At 31.2% G+C, this 18,224-nt stretch overlaps 3 protein-coding genes across 7 annotated transcripts; all 3 read left to right on the forward strand.

The window, feature by feature from the left end:
• The first annotated feature begins 5,715 nt into the window (after nucleotides 1–5,715).
• On the forward strand, nucleotides 5,716–7,217 carry LOC148176816 (uncharacterized). The gene is made up of 2 exons (XM_088033087.1): nucleotides 5,716–5,938; nucleotides 5,993–7,217. Exon 2 carries the CDS (start codon nucleotides 6,042–6,044, stop codon nucleotides 7,092–7,094), a length of 1,053 nt encoding a protein of 350 aa, XP_087889213.1. The 5' UTR covers nucleotides 5,716–5,938; nucleotides 5,993–6,041; the 3' UTR covers nucleotides 7,095–7,217.
• Nucleotides 7,218–10,337: 3,120 nt separating this feature from the next.
• Nucleotides 10,338–11,912, forward strand: LOC148176817 (uncharacterized). Of its 2 annotated transcripts, XM_088033107.1 has the most exons (3): nucleotides 10,339–10,528; nucleotides 10,590–10,837; nucleotides 10,886–11,912. In XM_088033107.1, exons 2-3 carry the CDS (start codon nucleotides 10,594–10,596, stop codon nucleotides 11,215–11,217), a joined length of 576 nt encoding a protein of 191 aa, XP_087889233.1. In that variant the 5' UTR covers nucleotides 10,339–10,528; nucleotides 10,590–10,593; the 3' UTR covers nucleotides 11,218–11,912. The 2 variants fall into 2 exon arrangements, with proteins under 2 accessions (XP_087889234.1, XP_087889233.1); XM_088033108.1 differs by having other exon boundaries at nucleotides 10,338–10,837.
• A 2,180-nt stretch (nucleotides 11,913–14,092) lies between these two features.
• LOC148176818 (uncharacterized) lies at nucleotides 14,093–17,879 on the forward strand. 4 transcript variants are annotated; one of them, XM_088033100.1, is made up of 5 exons: nucleotides 14,093–14,183; nucleotides 14,315–14,384; nucleotides 17,061–17,262; nucleotides 17,314–17,478; nucleotides 17,531–17,879. In XM_088033100.1, coding segments are annotated over exons 2-5 (702 nt in total). In that variant the 5' UTR covers nucleotides 14,093–14,183; nucleotides 14,315–14,382; the 3' UTR covers nucleotides 17,864–17,879. The 4 variants fall into 4 exon arrangements, with proteins under 4 accessions (XP_087889226.1, XP_087889228.1, XP_087889227.1 ...); XM_088033102.1 differs by having other exon boundaries at nucleotides 14,118–14,183; nucleotides 14,321–14,384; XM_088033101.1 differs by having other exon boundaries at nucleotides 14,126–14,263.
• Nucleotides 17,880–18,224: the final 345 nt, after the last annotated feature.

The following is an 18,224-nucleotide window of genomic DNA, read 5'->3' on the forward strand; positions in this document are numbered from 1 at the left end:
TGCATTCATTTTTTAACTGTACGAAGTTTCAATTTTGTAGAGAAAAAGGCACAAATTTTAAAAAATATTATTTTTGGGACGCACAAATATTTCTATTTATTTTTAATTCAGCCTGTAATTTTATTAATTTAAACGCTACAGACATGAAATTTGCAGAGATTACTATCTTAGCTTCACTTTTTAACTACACTGAGTTTATGGAGTTACATGGAGCAAAAGGCATGAATTTTAAAAATGTTCATTTTTGGAACGCCCAAAAATTTCGAAAATTTTCTTCTATGCCCCGTTATTTTGGTAGTTTAAACGCAACAGTAATCAAATTTTGAGAGATTTTTGTTTTGGATTCACTTTTTACGTGCACCAAGTTTCAACTTTGTAGAGAAAAAGGCACAAATTTTAGAAATGTTTATTTTCGGACCGCAGAAAAATTTTATTTTTTTCAATTTAGCATGTAATTTCACTAATTTGAACGCTACACACATGAAATTTGGATAGATTACCATTTTACCTTTACTCTTTAAGTATACCGAGTTCCAACTTCATGGAGCCAAAAGCACAAATTTTAGAAATTTTCGTTTTTGAAACGCACAAAAAATTCGGAAATTTTCTTCTACGCTCCGTAATTTTGGTAGTTTAAACGCAACAGTAACGAAATTTGAAGAGATTACTGTTTTGGATTCACTTTTTAACTGCACCAAGTTTTAACGTTATTGCACAAAACGCATAACTTTTAGAAATTTTTATTTTTCAGGATCCACAAAACTTTCGGACTTTTTTTTCTGCATTCTGTAATTTTGGTGGTTTAAACGTAACATATCGTTTACGTTTACATATCCAGCATTTCTTGTCAATTGATTCAATAGCTATCTTTTGAAATTTTGATGTTTTAGTAGAGAAACTAAAAAGTAAAAGTAAAGCGCTAATGTCTGCAAATTTCGTTACCGTTACGTTTTAACCACTAAAATTACAGAATTCAGAAAAAAATTGGAAGTTTTTGTGGATTCTGAAAAATAAAAATTTTTAACAGTTGTGCTTTTTGTGCAATAAAGTTGAAACTTGGTGCAGTTAAAAACTGAATCCAAAACAGTCATCTCTTCAAATTTCGTTACTGTTGCGTTTAAACTACTAAAATTACGGAGCGCAGAAGAAAATTTTCGAATTTTTTTAAAATTTATAAAATTGGTCCTTTTTGTTCCATGAAGTTGGAACTCGGTATACTTAAAGAGTAAAGGTAAAATGGTAATTTCTCTAAATTTCATGAGCATTCAAGTTAGTGAAATTACATGCCAAATTAAAAAAAATGAAATTTTTGTGCGGTCCGAAAATAAACATGTCTAAAATTTGTGCCTTTTTCTCTACAAAGTTGAAACTTGGTGCACGTAAATTTCTTTCAAAATTTGATTACTTTCGCGTTTAAACTACCAAAATTACGGGACGTAGAAGAAAATTTTTGAAATTTTTAGGCGTTCCGAAAATAAAAATTTTTAAAATTCGTGCCTTTTGCTCCATGAAATTGGAACTCGGTGTAGTTAAAAGGTGAAGCTAAGATAGTAATCACCCAAAATTTCATGTCTGTAGCGTTTAAATGAATAAAATTACAGGCTGAATTAAAAATTAATACAAATATTTGTGCGTCTCAAAAAGAATATTTTTTAAAATTTGTGCCTTTTTCTTTACAAAACTGAAACTTTGTACAGTTAAAAAATGGATCCAAAAATACCGCACAAAAGCACTTTCCTTCTTCTGGCATTGAAACAAATTGTAATGAATTTAATTTCACGCCTTCAATGTTATTTAATGAAATAGATATTTACATAACAAGTTAGGAAAGTGACCAATTTCGCACGAGTGTAAAAGTAGATGCACGAGGCGCCAGCCGAGTGCAGATATTACACGAGTGCAAGAAAGACACTTTCCGACGAGTTATGTACACTATTTTTCCTACGACCTTTCATCATCAGGAAGAAACCGATAAGTTTCGTCAATAGTTCATTTCTTATCTATTTTAAATGTCATTTTTCTACAACCTCATAAAAAAGTGACGTATTCCACATATTTAGATAGTTCATGTATTTGTACATCCATTTCCGAAAGTAAAAGTCACTAGTGTGATATGAATATATCCGCACAGACCTATCAAAACTAATTTGTCAAAAACGACCTAACCAATTCATTTTCATCATTATGCATGTTGTTTTACAGTAAATCGTCTAGATATTTGAGTCAAAAATTCAGGAGTTACACTTGTATTTGAAAATAACTGTCAATTTTGACAGGTCTGTGCGGATATATTCATATCACACTAGTGACTTTTACTTTCGGAAATGGATGTACGAAAACGAAAAGTCTTTCGGATAAAAGACTATTGCTTTCTAAATACATAGTTTGCAATCTGCCAAAATGATAACTTTTTAAAGATTTTTGAAAACATTGAAAGCAACGATATTGGGCGATAATTGTTAGGGTTTTCACGATCACATTTTTTATTTATAGGCACTAGCACCGCTTTTTTAAGGCAGTTAAGGAAAATTCCTACATTTATACACTGATTGAATAATTTGGTACCTAAACGGTGGTATTAAAATGTCTTAACTATTTTGATTATGGAAGAACTTAAACCGTATATATCTTTTACTTTACTATTAGTAAGTTTCAAAAATGCGTCTTTAACACTTAATATCAACAGTGTCACCAGTATCAATGAAGCCCCAAACAACTATGCACGTGAAAAAATTTGAATTTTGCAAGTTATAACTTTTTTAGAAACGCACAACAATTTCGAAAATTGTTTTACGTTCCGTAATTTTAGGAGTTTAAACGAGACAGTAACGAAATTGGGAGAGATTACTGTTTTGGATTCACTTTTTAACTCCACCGAGTTCCAGCTCCATAGAGCAAAAAGCACAAATTTTAGAAGTTTTGTTTGGAACGCACAAAATTATCGAAATTTTTCTTCTACGCTCCGTAATTTTACTAGTTTAAACGCGATAGTAACAAAATTTGGAGAAAACACTGTTTTGGATTCATTTTTTAACTGCACCAAGTTTCAACTGTGTAGAGAAAAAAGCACAAATTTTAGAAATTTTAGTTTTTGAAACGCACAAAAAAATCGGAAATTTTCTTTTACGCTCCGTAATTTTGGTAGTTTAAACGCAACAGTAACGAAATTTGAAGAGATTACTGTTTTGAATTCACTTTTTAACTGCACCAAGTTTCAACTTTATTGCACAAAAAGCATAACTTTTAGAAATTTTTATTTTTCAGGATTCACAAAAATTTCGGATTTTTTTTTCTGCATTCTGTAATTTTGGTGGTTAAACGTAACGGTAACGAAATTTGCAGACATTACTGCTTTGGTTTTACTTTATAGTTTCTCTACTAAAACATCAAAATTTCAAAAGATAGCTATTGAATCAATTGACAAGAAATGCTGTATATGTAAAAGTCTTTTTATAGATTTATAGATGGAAGTTTTTATCAGTGGTGTTCCAGGTAAGTAGTAAAATGTATTATTTTTTTCGTTCGAAAAAAACTAAAAAATAGTCAATTCGATTCTATAAAGACCGGTTAATGTATGTAAATTTCGTTACCGTTGACCGAAAAAAAAATGTGCGTCGGCCGGGAATCGAACCCGGGCCGCCCAGCATTCTACCATTGAATCACCGATGCTGATGGTATGTACTTTGTACTTTGTACCATGGCTCATCTATCTTCTCGACGATGGCGGAGAGGAAATGTGGGACAGAGAATGTAGCAAATGTTGTAATTTTTTATTGAAGAATCGCCAATAAAATTAACTCTATACTAAAACGTTAAAAGAAACTAAACGACATTAATTTCACCTGAAAAATTTTACAGTTCGTAGTTCGTGATAGACAGTTGTTTAATTAACCCAAAAGACGTTCCTATGATATTAAAATTAATCATTACAGTTGTGTCAAATCATTAAGTGAAGAAGTATTAATATTAACAAGAAGTTTGCAATTAGTGAGTATTGTCTAATTAAGTATTAAATTAAAGGAATCAACACCTTTCTCGTAGAATTTAGAAATGAAAAGCTCCTGTGACATATGTTGACTAATTGAAGAATAGAAAACAGGAATAAATTATAATTAATTCAAATTAACGTGATCAAAGCACTGAATTCAAGTGTAGTTTATTTAGCTAAGCTTTGGAAATACGTGGCTGAAGTGTAGTTTGAAAATACATCTTCATTAATTAATATTTTATATTAAAAAAAGTTTACACTTTGTAGAGGAAATTGCAAATTTTAGAAATGTTTATTTTCGGAACCCACAAAAAGTGCATTGTTTTTTTTAATTCAGCCTAAAAGTTTATTAATTTAAAAGCTTCAGACACGAAATTTGGAGGGATTACTATTTTCACTTTTTAAATACACAGTTTCTACTTCATGAAGCAAAAGATACAAATTTTAAAAATTTTGAAACTGATGAATCGAGTTCAGTTGATCGGTTATCTAGTTGGCTTAACATGTGATCTTAAAAAGATGTGTTTATAAATGTTTCTAGCATCAAGGGTAGCTCTGGAATTCCTGTCATACACTATTTTGCCGCTCTGTTTTTATAGTGAATATAGCTATCTTGAAAATTATTCATCATGTCACTTACGTCAACGACGTTTCAGTTATGGTTTTGTGTCCAAGTTTTATGATTTTTAGCTTTTAAACCACATCTACAACAGTTTGTTTTTTCAAAACTTACTTTGCTCCATGATTGAGGTTGAAAATTTTAAACCCACATTCGTAATAAGTGGCAAATTTCTTTGACATTTCATGGCCACCCTTGATGCTAGAAACATTGTTAACACGTTGTATTATTGACATATGTCAGTGAATGCCAACTATCAAAATTTATGGAATCTAAGGAGAAATGGACCATTTCTTAAGAGAATTTAGAGCATCTAAAGTTAATCGAAACTGATCTAGAGATTCTAAAGCAATATAAGAAAAATCTAAAAAAAGATTATGGATGAACTACGTTTACACCAGATTGACATAAGTCACTCAATTCAACAAGTTTTGTCGATAATTTAATGTAAGCGTTGTTTAAAAAATCTAGAAAAATTAGAAGAAAAGCTGAAGAAAATTGAGAATCTAAGAAGAAATGGACTAAATCTAAAGAGAATCTAGAGAATGTAAAGTTAATCGAAACTGAATTAGAGATTTAAGAAAAATCTAAAAAGACATTTTGGATGACATGACATTTAGAAACTACGTTTACACCAAACTGTCATAAGTCACTTAACTCAACTCAAGTTGTCGACAGTTGTAAACGTTAGATTAAAAAATCTAGAAAAATTAGAAGAAAAGTTAAAGAAAATTGAAGAAATGAACTAAATCTACAAAGAATCTAGAGGATCTAAAGTTAATCGAAACTGAACTAGAGATTTTAAAGACAATCTATAAAAAAAATCTAAAAAGAAACTCCGTTTACACCAAAATGTTCTAAGTCACTAAACTCAACAAGCTGTTGTCAACAGTTTGGTGTAAACGTAGTTTGTCATGAGTTTGGAATTCGACAAGATAAAACAGCATTTTTTCCTGAAATTTTCAACACAATTTGCACAAAATTTAACATAAAAACCGAGATTCTTTTAACATTGTATATTGAAATAAATTCAAACACTCGATATATTCGACACTAAAAAATTCAAAATTTGTAAATATACCACCACCTTTTCAAAGATTTCAAACGTTCATTAGATGTGTGGCTCACTTCACGTCCGAATTTACTGATAACATATGTGAAGTTAGCTAATCTATTTTTGTGGCCCATTGCCAGCACAGTCACTTCTCTAAATCAAAAGAATTTTCCAGATGTTTATTTTTAGCCTCTGAAACGCTTAATAACTCCAGGAAAATGAAAAGTGCTATTTTTACACCACTTCAAGACCCCACACCAAACGTCACAATTTTGAGGTTAGAATCGACTACTTCAAATAAGCATTTTACCTAAAATATTGATCTTTTTAGTGATGCAAGACTGTAAAGAGTTCCATGAATAACAGAAATAGGTAAAACTATGACTTATAACTGTGAAGTTGGCCAAATTGGACCGTATAACTGCGCCTACTGCGACTTCGCAACCCTTCTAGCTGTGCCCTTGAAGCTTCACACCCAAAACTGTCGCACGAAATCCCAGAATCTCAATTTTTACATCACAAATCGCTACATTTGTGAAAAATGCGATTTTAGCACCTATTCTACTTTAAACTGGTTCAAACATGTCACAGCCACCTGTACTGGAGAAAGTTTTCAGTTCAAACCTGAAGTGTATGAAATTTGTTCACAAAACTACCAGTTTCAGTGGTTTACATGCGATCAATGCGATTACAGAACGACGAAGCAGGGCTTCATGAAAAGACACAGAAACCACAAGCATACAACAGTAGAAATTCACTGGTTTTCATGTGATCAATGCGACTACAAAACCACTCATAAAATAAATTTAAAACGACATGTTACAGCCAGGCATTTACAAGAGCACGAAATTAAATGGTTTCAATGTGAGCAATGCACATTTCGGACGAAAACGGGCGAACAGTTGAAAAAACACGTCACTTTCAGACACACTGAGGAAGTTCAGTGGTTGCAATGTGACCACTGCGATTATAAAACCAAACTGAAATTACAGTTGAAAATCCATGTGAAGAACAAACATTTACATTTTTACAAGATTACATGTGACCAATGCGATTACAAAACGAATATAATGACGAATTTGAAGAATCACGTTATTGCGAAACATTTGCAAGAGGGAGATATTCAGTGGTTTCAATGTGACCACTGCGATTTTAAAACCAAAAGAAAGGGGAATTTGGATGTCCACATTATTAATAAACACTTACCGGCTGAGGATATTAAGTGGCACAAATGTGGTCTCTGCGATTATCAAGCGAAAGAGAAGAAGTGTCTCAAGAAACACGAATTGAAGCATTTAAGGGAACTTAAAATTTGTGAAAAGGAAGATCCCAAAGTTAAGTGGTTTCGTTGTGACCAGTGCTGCCATAAAAGCAGGAGGAAAGCGAATTTGAAGCGGCATGTGCTCACCAAGCATTTGCCAAAGGCGGATTAAATGCAATTGGTTTTAATCAAAAGTTTTTTCTTAATAGTTTTGGTTTAAAGATGGACGGCTTTTTGTTACTTGTTATTGTTATTTAATTTCTCAACACTCTAATAAATGAATGTAGTAGCAAAAGTTTATTGTTAAATTTAGAATTCTGCCTAAAATATGGCAGTTTGTTAACTGTGAAGTTAGCTTCTAAGCATCTTGGTTATTTCCCTGCTTCCAAATTGTTTAATTTAGCGTGGAGTTTCACTAATTTAAACGCTGCAGACATGAAATTTGGAAAGATTACTGTCTTAGCCTCCCCTTTTTTTAAGTGCACCGAGTTCAAAACCATAAGTTATTATTAAAAGTTATTATTTATTTTTTACGGCCCTCAGAAATTTCGAAAATTTTCCTCTACGCTTCGTAATTTTCGGGGTTAAACGTGACAGTAATGAAATTTGGAGAGATTACTGTTTTCGATTCACTTTTTAACTATACCAAGTTTCAACTTTGTAGAAATAAAAGCACAAATCTTAGAAATGGTAATTTTTGGAACGCACAAAAATTTCGATTTTTTTTAATTCGACTTGTAATTTAACTAATTTAAACGCTACAAATATGAAGTTTGAAGCGATTACTATCTTAGCTTCACTTTTTAAGTACACCGAGTTCCAATTTTATAGAGCAAAAGGCACAAATTTTAGGAATTTTCATGTTGGGAACGCACAACAAATTTTGAAAATTGTCTTCTACGGTCCGTAATTTTGATGGTTTTACAATTTTTAGAGATTATTGTTTTAAATTTACTTCTTAGTTGTACCGAGTTTCAATTTCATAAAGCAAAAACTTCAAATTTTAGAAATTTTCATTTTCGGCACGCTTCAAAAATTTCAAAAATTTTCTTTTACGTTCCGTAGTTTTGGAACCTTAAACGCTACAAACATGAAATTTGGAGATATTACTATATTAGCTTCACTTTTTAAATACACCGAATTCCAACTTCAGGGGGCAAAAGGCACAAATTTTACAAGATTTTTCAGGATCCACAGAAAATTGGCTTTTTCGCTTCGTAATTTTGGGGGTTTAAACGCGACAATAATTAAATTTGGAGAAATTACTGTTTTCAATTCACTTTTTAACTCTACTTTTAACTTTGTAGAGAAAAGGCTCAAATTTTAAAAATGTTAATTTTTGGAATGCACAAAAATTTCGATTTTTTTTAATTCAACTTGTAATTTAACTAATTTAAACGCTACAAACATGAAGTTTGGAGTGATTACTATCTTAGTTTTAGTTTTTATGTACACTGAGTTCCAACTTTATAGAGCAGAAGGAACAAATTTAGAAATTTTCTTTTTTGGAATCCATAAAAATTTCGTGTTTTTTTTCAATTCAGCCTGTAATTTAATAATTTAAAAGCTACAATCACGAAATTTAGAGAGATTCGTATCTTAGCTTCAATTTTTAAGTACTCTAACTTCATAGAACAAATGGCACAAATTTTAGTAATTTTCATGTTTTAGGTCCCACTGAAATTATGGCGGTTTAAATGCGATAGTAACGAAATTTGGAGAGATTACTTCTTTGGATTAACTTTTTAATTGCACCAAAATATTAACTTTCTAGAGAAAAAGGCACAAATTTTAGAAATGTTACTTTTTGGAACTCTCATTTTTTTCTACGCTCCGTAATTCTGGTAGTTTAAAAACGATAATATTGAAATTTTGATAAATTACTCTTTAGAATTAACTTTTTTACTCGACTAATTTTCTATTTTGTAGAGAAAAAGGTACAAATTTGAGAAACGTTTATTTTTGGAACGCACATTTCTAAAATTTTTTTCTACGCTCCGTAATTTTGGTAGTTTTAACGCCACAGAATAAAAATTTGGAGAAATTACTCTTTTTGTGCAACAAGTTTCGACTTTGTAGAGAATAAAGCACACGTTTTAGAAATGTTTAGTTTTGAAACGCAGAAAATTTTTGTTTTTTTTTTATTCCGCCTGTATAATTTCACTAATTTAAAAGCTACAGACATTAAATTTGGAAAGACTACTATTTTAGCTTCACTTATTAAGTACACCAAGTTTCAGATTCATCGAACTAAAGGCACAAATTTTAGAAATTTTTATTTTCGTAACAAACCAAAGTTTCGAAAATTTTCTTCTACCCCCCGTAATTTTGGTAATTTCAACGCGACAGTAATAAAATTTGGAAAGATTATTGTTTAGGATTCACTTTTTAACTGGACCAAATTTGTAACTTTGTAACGAGAAAAGCACAAATAACAGAAATTTTCATTTTCGTAACGCCCAAAAACTTTGAATATGTTTTAATTCAACCTGTAATTTTACTAATTTAAACGTTACAGACATGAAATTTGGAGAGATTACTATCTTAGATTCTCTTTTTAACTACAGCAAGTTTCAGATTCATAGAACAAAAAGTACAAATTTTAGTAATGTTCGTTTTCGGAACGCACAAAAATTTCGCAAATTTTCTTCTACGCTTTATAATTTTGGTAGTTTCAAAGCGACAGTAACAAAATTTGGAGAGATTTCTGTTTCCGATTCCCTTTTAAACTGTGTAAAGTTTAAATTTTGTAGAGAAAAGTTTCTTCCCAAATTTAAAATTCGCGCCAACAGCAAACGTCAAAAATCTGACAGTTGCAAACTGTGAAGTTAGCCTCTAAGCATCTTCGTTAATTCACAGCCCTCAAATTTAATACTTTGAAGTAAATGTGAGAAGAATGTGATAAAAAACGGTGTCTGACTGGTAATGTTGCGTTTTCGCCCCCGGAGAAATGCGCATGCGTAGAGCAACAGCGATTTAGTCCGAACCATTCCCATGGTTGCCAAATTGTTTGGACGAGGATCGCGGTTATAATGGGTTGCCTAATTGGAAGGCTGTTATTGCTTATTTTAGCCGAAATAAACAAAGTTGTAGAAACGGTTGATGGAGATGGAAATAGATTTTGGAAGTGAAAATTTCACATTTTTTGCAATCATAAGAACTCAAGCGTAAAACATTTCGGTACCACAAAAAGCAAAAGTACCTGATGGTTTCAGTGAAATGAATATTATGCGTCAGGTGCGTTTCTCCTAAATCCTAAATGCACATATTCACATAATCTTTTCAGCATCTGCAACTTTTAATTATTATAAGACCAGGGGGAATAACAAAGGTTTCGTAGAAAATATCATTTAATTATTAGGCATGAAGTCACACTCCGTTCTTGCTAAAGAAATAATTTTTAGGCAAACCATTATACAGTTATATCCTTAAAATCTAAAATTCAAACGATTTGGCAACAGTGTGTGCCGTCTCTAGCCGAACCGCTGTCGAAAATGTCAACTGTCACTTTCAGGGGGCGAAAACGCAACATTACCGTCTGATTCAACAAAATTTAAATATTTAGTCGCGTTGAAATATTAATTCATCAAACGTCACAATTTTGAGGTTAGAGCGCCAAAACCTACCTTCACGTCATACTCAAAGTAATTGTTTGTGTTTACTTTAGAAAAATGCCCGGGCTTAGATGCTCCGTCTCCAGTTGTAAAAACAGCAGAATGATGACAAAAGCTAGAGGCCAGAATATCAGCTACCACATTTTCCCAAAAGACAAAGACCCTGAGTCCAGCAATATCCGAAACGAGTGGATCAAACGGTGCAAAAGAGACGAAAAGTGGAACCCCAACACCAGCCACATCTGTTCAATTCATTTCACAGAACTTGACTTTGAAAGAGATCTCCAAAACGAACTTCTAGGTAAAAATCTTCATCGTCATTCTTAGACCACAATTAGAATTATTACAGGTTTACCTCTGAAGAAAAAACTGAGGAAACATGCCATACCGACTCTCCATCTTCCGAACGAAACTCCGCCAAACAAAAGTAAAAAGTCCAAAGAAGAAGAGATTCTCATCATTATTGAGGAGGAACCTTCTTCAACGGAAACCCCGCCGATTGAGTTCGTCGACGTGTCGGAAGTGAAAATGCCTTATGAGGAACTTTTACAGAAATACCAAAATTTGTGTAAAAGACATGCAGCTCTGCGGAGGAATTCGCAGGGCATAATTAAACGCCTGAATGAAGAGCTCAAATCTTACAAAATGAGCACTCGTAGGCGGCATAACGTGGAAGCGTGAAGATTTTAATATAATCTGTGTTTAAAAACGGTTTGTGATTGTACTTAACTTCGTTGTGGACTTCTCAGGGGTCCCAAAAAGCTAAAGTTGTAACATGTCTCGGCCTTGAAGTGTTGATATGTAGGATATTTCTATGCTTTTTTAAACCTTTGTCAATTCTATACAATTTTCAAGAACCAAGGACCATATGGAAGTTGGTAATTTCTAATTTTTATTTTATTTATAAACAAAGAAGAAAATTTTTTATTTATGAACTTGTTAGAACTTAGGATCTTGTAGTTTCTTTATTCTTGTTTCGATTTGAATGAAATTTGTGGAGATTATTACTTTTGACTCTCATATTAAAAAAACTGAATTTTCAGAAACTTTTGAGAACTGCGAAAAACTAAATTTATTTAGCACTCTGTAATTCCTTAATTTTTAGTGTCACAAGAAAGAAATTTATACGTCTTATTCCTCTTGCTTGTTCTAGTAAGAGCACAAATTTACAAAAATTAAGAACAAATACACGAATTTTTAGAAATTTTTGACTTGTAGACTGAAAAAAAATAATAAAATTTGCCATTTTCTTAAGACTGTAATTTCTTCATTCTTGTTGCGATGTTAATGAAATTTGTGAAGATTACCACTTTTGACTGTTGTATTAAAAGTGCTAATTTTTAAAAATTTAGATCAAATAGACGAATTTTTGAAAATTTTCAATTTTTATAAACTAAAAAAATAACAGTTTTTTTAAGACCTTGTAATTTCTTCATTCTTGGTACGATTTTAACGAAATTTGTCGAAATAATCACTCTTGATAGTCTTATTAAGAGTACTAATTTTGAAAAATTTAAACCAAAAAATCAAAATTTTCAGAAATGTTATTTGGAATTCAGCAAGAAGCAAATTAAATTTTTTTAACACCCTGTAATTCCTTAAGTTTTAGTGTCACAAGAACGAAATTTATACACGTTGTTCCTTTTCTGTTCTAGTAAGACCATCAAATTTCAAAAATTTAGATCACGTAAACAAATTTTTAGAAAATTTTCAATTTATAAATAAAAACATCACAAAATTGTTTCCAGACTTTGTAATTTCTTCATTCTTAGTGCAATTTTAATGAAATTTGTCGAGATTATGACTCTTGACTGTCTTATTAAAAGTGCTAATTTTGAAAAATGTAAACCAAAAAATTAAAATTTTCAGAAATTTTAATCGGAGAACTGCGAAAAGCTAATCAAATTTTGCAACACCCTGTAATTCCTTAATTTTTCGTGATACAAGAACGATATTAATACAAAATGTTCCGCTTGTCTGTTCTAGAAATACCACCAATTTACAAAAATTTTGATCAAATGGACGAATTTTTAGAAATTTTTGAATTTCAAACTGAAAAAAATTGACCATTTTTAACACCTAGTTAGTAATTTCTTTATTCTTCATGCGATTTTAACGAAATTTGTGGAGATTTGACTCTTGACTGTCTTATTAAAAGTGCTAATTTTCAAAAATTTAGACCGAAAAATTAAGATTTTTAATTTTATTTGGAGAAGTGTTTGAGGAACTGTTGTTTTTCTTGTTTGCACACAAACACAAATTTACAAAAATTTAGATCAATTAAACAATTTTTGAAAATTTTCTATTTTTATAAACTAAAAAAATAACAAAATTTGTTAGACCTTGTAATTTCTTCATTGTTAGTACAATTTTAACAAAATTTGTCGAAATTATCGCTCTTGATCGTCTTTAATAAGAGTGGTAATTTTGAAAAATTTAAACCAAAAAATCAGAATTTTCAGAAATTTTATTTGGAATACAGTTAAAATCAAATCAAATTTTTCAACACCCTGTAATTTCTTAAGTTTTAGTGTCATAAGAACCAAATTTATACACGTTGTTCCTTTGGTCTGTTCTAATAAGAGCACCAATTTACAAAAATTTAGATCAAATAGACGAATTCTTAGAAAGTTTTGACTTGGTGACTGAAAAAAAATAAAATTTGCCATTTTTTTTAAACTGTAATTTCTTCATTCTTGTTGCGATGTTAATGAAATTTGTGAAGATTACCACTTTAGATTGTTGTATTAAAAGTGCTAATTTTCAAAAATTTAGATCGAAAACATGAACTTTCAAGAAATTTTATTTGGAACATTTCAAAAATCTAGTCCATTTTTTTCAAGACCTGTAATTCCTTCATTTTTCGTGTCAGAAGATCGAAATTTATACACGTTGTTCCTTTGGTCTGTTCTAATAATAGCACCAATTTACAAAAATTTAGATCAAATGGACGAATTTTTGGAAACTTAATTTATAAACTGAAAAAAACGTAACTTGACCTAACTGACGACCAAAAGTAACTGGTATACACTACTAGAAGGACTTCATTCGAACTACTACTAGGACGTCGTTGAAACTACCAGTGGGCCGTCATTCGAACTACCAGTGGGACGTCATTTGAACTACCAGTCAGACGCCATTGAAACTACTAGAAAGACGCCATTTGAACTACTAGTACCAGTTTACCAACACAAATGAATAAAACGAATTTCACTCTTAAAATTTTATTGTTTCCATGCATGGTCAATTTTGCGTTCGCTTTTGATACTTCTAATTTCGACTGAAATTCGAATGAATGTTTGCAGATTTGATAAATGGTCTGCTGTATTATAATTGCATTGATTGCATTCAAACCCTTTTTCTCCAGGTCTTTGCACACTTGAATTTCCCCGTCGTGAACATTTTTGGGATCCCTGCAAAAGTACAATTGAACTCGAGTGAAGTTAGGTGTTGCTCTAACCTAAAAATTGTTTGTTAAGTGGACACCAAATATAGTTCAAGCGGAGTTTTCGCAGATTTCAAGCATTCTTCACTCGCTTGTTTTATTATTCTGATCCTAGAATTTGAGTAATAAGTGCAAAGGCGGTCGATGGCTAACTTCGCATATGATTGAGCTGTCAATTGTTAGTCGTGGAAGCTCGACGTCTGTAAGTTCCAGCTGTCGAGTCACGGCCTCCTGGATTTCAGTAGGTTTGTTCAGATCCAGAAGGCCGTGTGTCTTGGAGTGGTCAATACGTTTTTTTACGCTTGACGTTCAAATCAAATTTTTAATTTCCAGTTTTAGGTGGATTTTCTTCTTTATTCATTGGTTGGTTAAGCAAGTTGCTGGTCTTCTTCTTATTAAACATGTAAGTCAGTTAAATTTTAATTAATATAATTGTTATTAATAAAGGACAGTTGGTTTAGGTTGCAAATGTTGCAAGTTTTATCGTGTAATTCGTGCCTAATTGCAAATGTTTCAATGGCGGTGTTATGTGAATTAGATTTTGGGGTTCTAAAGTCGCATCTGAGGATAATTTCACTTCATTTCAAACATGTTTAAGGGCTCGTCGTACTAGTTTTTTTATGTTAAATTTGATAGATATCAATTTCTGGGGGAGCAATAATGCCAACTTTGTCATCTTAAAATTAAAAAAATAAATAAAAATAACTGGTAAAGTGGACATTTACAAGCCCCCTACACTAAATCTGGGAACATCGAGTAAAATAAATCGATATTGAACTCAATTTCAACAAGAGCACAATTACATCGGAAAAAACATCGATTTTGAAAAATAGTAAATAAAAAACTCAATATAGCATCGTTTATTGTGAAAAACAAAAATAAGTAAAATTCTTAATAAAGCAACAAAATTAAAAACAAAAACGAGAAAAACAAAAATAAATAAAAACCTTAAGTAATAAACAAAATAATAAGTAAATAAATTGTAAAAAAAATAACAAATTCGAGATTAATAAGAATAAACAAAATTCTAAAATATTCGTTGACAACCAATCAAATATCACTAAAATCAAGAGTGTAAAATAAAATACATACAAGGTGTGTATAAATGTTTCTAGCATCAAGGGTGGCTCTGGAATTCCTGTCGTACACTACTTTGCCGCTTTGTTTTTATAGTGAATATTAGCTATCTTGAAAATTATTTATAATGTCACTTACGTCAACGACGTTTCAGTTATGGTTTTGTGTCTAAGTTTTATGATTTTCAGCTTTTAAACCACATTTTCAAAACTTACTTTGCTCCATGATTGAGGTTAACTACAAATGTCAGTTGAAAAATTTAAACCCACATTTATAATAAGTGGCAAATTTCTTTGACATTCCATAGCCACCCTTGATGCTAGAAACATTTATAAACACGTTGTATTATTGACAGATGTCAGTGAATGCCAACTATCAAAATTTATGGAATCTAAGGAGAAATGGACCAATTCTTAAGAGCATCTAAAGTTAATTGAAACTGATCTAGAGATTCTAAAGACAATCTAATAAAGATCTAAAAAGAAATTTTGGATGGCGTGACATTTAGGAACTACGTTTACACCAAATCGTCGTAAGTCACTAAACAAAAGCTGTCGACAGTTTAATGTAAACGTAGTTTAGAGATTCAAGAAAAATTAGAAGATAAGCTAAAGAAAATCTAGAGAATCGAAGAAGAAATAGACTAAAGAGAATCTCTACAATCTAAAGTTAACCTAAATTGAACTAGAGATTCTAAAGACAATCTAAGAAAAATCTAAAAAGAGATTATGGATGAACAACGTTTACTGCAGATTGTCATAAGTCACTCAACTCAACAACTTTGTCGATAATTTGATGTAAGCGTTGTTTACAGAATCTAGAAAAATTAGAGGAAAAGCTGAAGAAAATTGAGAATCTAAGAAGAAATGGACTCAATCTAAAGAGAATCTAGAGAATTTAAAGTTAATCGAAACTCAATTAGAGATTCTAAAGACAATTTATGAAAAATCTAAAAAGACATTTTGGATAACATGACATTTAGAAACTACGTTTACACCAAACTGTTATAAGTCACTTAAATCAACAAATTGTCGACAGTTTGGTGTAAACGTTTGATTAAAAAATCTAGAAAAATTAGAAGAAAAGTTGAAAAATCGAAACCCACATTTGTAATGAGCGGCAAATTTCTTTGACATTTCATAGCCACCTTGATGCTAGAAACATTTATAAACACCTTGTATATCGAAATCGCAATCATCGATTTTAATTTTTAATAATTAAATGATACATCGAAAATAAAAAATATGTATTAATAATCGATGTTTTTTTGGCAAAATCGATATTAATAAAAAATCGATGTAAAAGTCCCAGATTTACCCTACACCGACTATACACTTTTGGCCATAGATTTTTTGTCAGGACTTTCACGTTACCTTAAGAAAATCTAATGTGAACCATACTTTAATGTCGTTATGACTGACATATCAAAACTTCAAAGTTGTCATTTCACATAAGCCCGTTGACATTGTCATAAATTTTGGACAATGTTTTCATTTTGCATTGATATATTTATTTCCGTATTTCAGTCGTAGATAAAGAATACTGTTACACTCGCATGTTCTGGTCCTTATTCATCCGGTTGATTTGCGCCAGTCGTTCGCAAACTTCAACCTAGTGAATAATGCGCTCGTATAACAATATACAAGGTGTTTATAAATGTTTCTAGCATCAAGCGTGGCTTTGGAATTCCTGTCGTACACTATTTTGCCGCTTTGTTTTCATAGTGAATATAACTATCAGGAAAATTATTTATAATGTTAGGTACTTCAATGACGTTTTAGTTACGGTTTTGTGCCTAAGTTTTTGATTTTCAGGTTTTAAACTACAACTGGAACAGTTTATTTCTCAAAACTTACTTTGCTTCATGTTTGAGGTTAACTGCAAATGTCAGTTGACAAATCGAAACCCACATTTGTAATAAGCAGCACATTTCTTTGACGTTTCATAGACACCCTTGATGCTAGAAACATTTATAAACACCTTGTACTATTAGTTATTTTAGGGCTAGTACAAGTGGCCGAGTTAAAGTAGAGCACGCTCACTGGGCGATATTTTTAATCTTCTTTGAGCGCAATTCGGACTTGGCTACAGGACGAATTTCTTCAACTAAAGGGAAAAATGTTTATAGAAAAGATTGGGGCGATTTAGCAAATGCTCTCAATTCAATAGGATACGGAGAGAAATCCGTAAAAAAATGGCAAAAGGTGAAATAATGTAAACTATTTTTTATTTAAATTTACTTTTATTTGTTTTAGACATGGCGTGATTATAAATGTGCGTTAAAAAAGAAGGCAGCCGACATAAACTGGCAACCTGGAGGAGCACTTGGCGTTAAGAAGCAATTTTCCGAAATTGAGAACAAATTTTTAGATATTTTGGGCGAATCCTTTTATAAAGGATGTGGTACAAAGGAATTAGGGGTAATATCTACGATCAGTACTAAAATGTATATTTAAAATTGTGTGTTAATAGATTCAAAATAAGGTGCCTTCTAAGAGAAAAAGTCAAGAAGTGTGGGTGGAGGAAAAGTACGAAAAATTAATAGACCACGATTATTTAAGGGTAGAAGCAACGCCAACACCAGGAAAAATTAAGAAAATTAGAAAGAAAGTGTTAACGTCTGAAACAATGTGCCAAGAAATTTTAAATAGTGTAAAGGATGTTAGAAATATTCTGTCTGTAAACTTGGAAGTACTGAATGATAGTTTACAAATGATTAATACTAACTTGGATACGTCATCAAAAAGTTTAGAGAAATTGAGTGATTCTATCGAAACATTGGTGGAATCATTTAAAAAGAAGTAAATAAATTCGAAACTTCATTATTTTTCAATTTATTTTCTTGCTTTTCCTGAAAACCTGCCAAATTATTCAGATTGTTATTTTTTTTCCGAAAAGCGGTTATTGTAGCACGAATGATTTAGAGTTAGAAGTCGTTTTATGAAAAGAGTGTTGTATACTATTTTTTCTACTTCGCATTGTAAATAAATTTAAAATATATTTTCAATTAGGGATTTTTAACAAGTTCAGTTGGTAAAAATTAAGTAATGACATTTGTCTAACAAAATTTGAATCCAAATTTTAGCATCTCTGGGGTCTTTTGCTTATTTTTTGTTAATAATTGTTTTTTCCCGATTCTCGCCGTTTTCTGGCTTGGATTTGCAAA

Source organism: Gnatocerus cornutus, chromosome 3, assembly GCF_029298725.1.
Source record: "Gnatocerus cornutus isolate USDA-ARS CGAHR chromosome 3, icGnaCorn1.1, whole genome shotgun sequence".
NCBI classification, from domain to species: domain Eukaryota; kingdom Metazoa; phylum Arthropoda; class Insecta; order Coleoptera; family Tenebrionidae; genus Gnatocerus; species Gnatocerus cornutus.

What these genes read in the sequence shown, in the direction of transcription:
- LOC148176816 (XM_088033087.1), top strand. Translation starts at nt 6,042, where the DNA reads ATGACTTATAACTGTGAAGTTGGCCAAATTGGACCGTATAACTGCGCC.
- LOC148176817 (XM_088033108.1), top strand. Translation starts at nt 10,594, where the DNA reads ATGCCCGGGCTTAGATGCTCCGTCTCCAGTTGTAAAAACAGCAGAATG. An exon ending in TCTCCAAAACGAACTTCTAG is followed by an intron (nt 10,838 to 10,885) that starts GTAAAAATCTTC and finishes GAATTATTACAG; the next exon opens with GTTTACCTCTGAAGAAAAAA.
- LOC148176818 (XM_088033100.1), top strand. An exon ending in CCGTAAAAAAATGGCAAAAG is followed by an intron (nt 17,263 to 17,313) that starts GTGAAATAATGT and finishes TATTTGTTTTAG; the next exon opens with ACATGGCGTGATTATAAATG. An exon ending in GTGGTACAAAGGAATTAGGG is followed by an intron (nt 17,479 to 17,530) that starts GTAATATCTACG and finishes GTGTGTTAATAG; the next exon opens with ATTCAAAATAAGGTGCCTTC.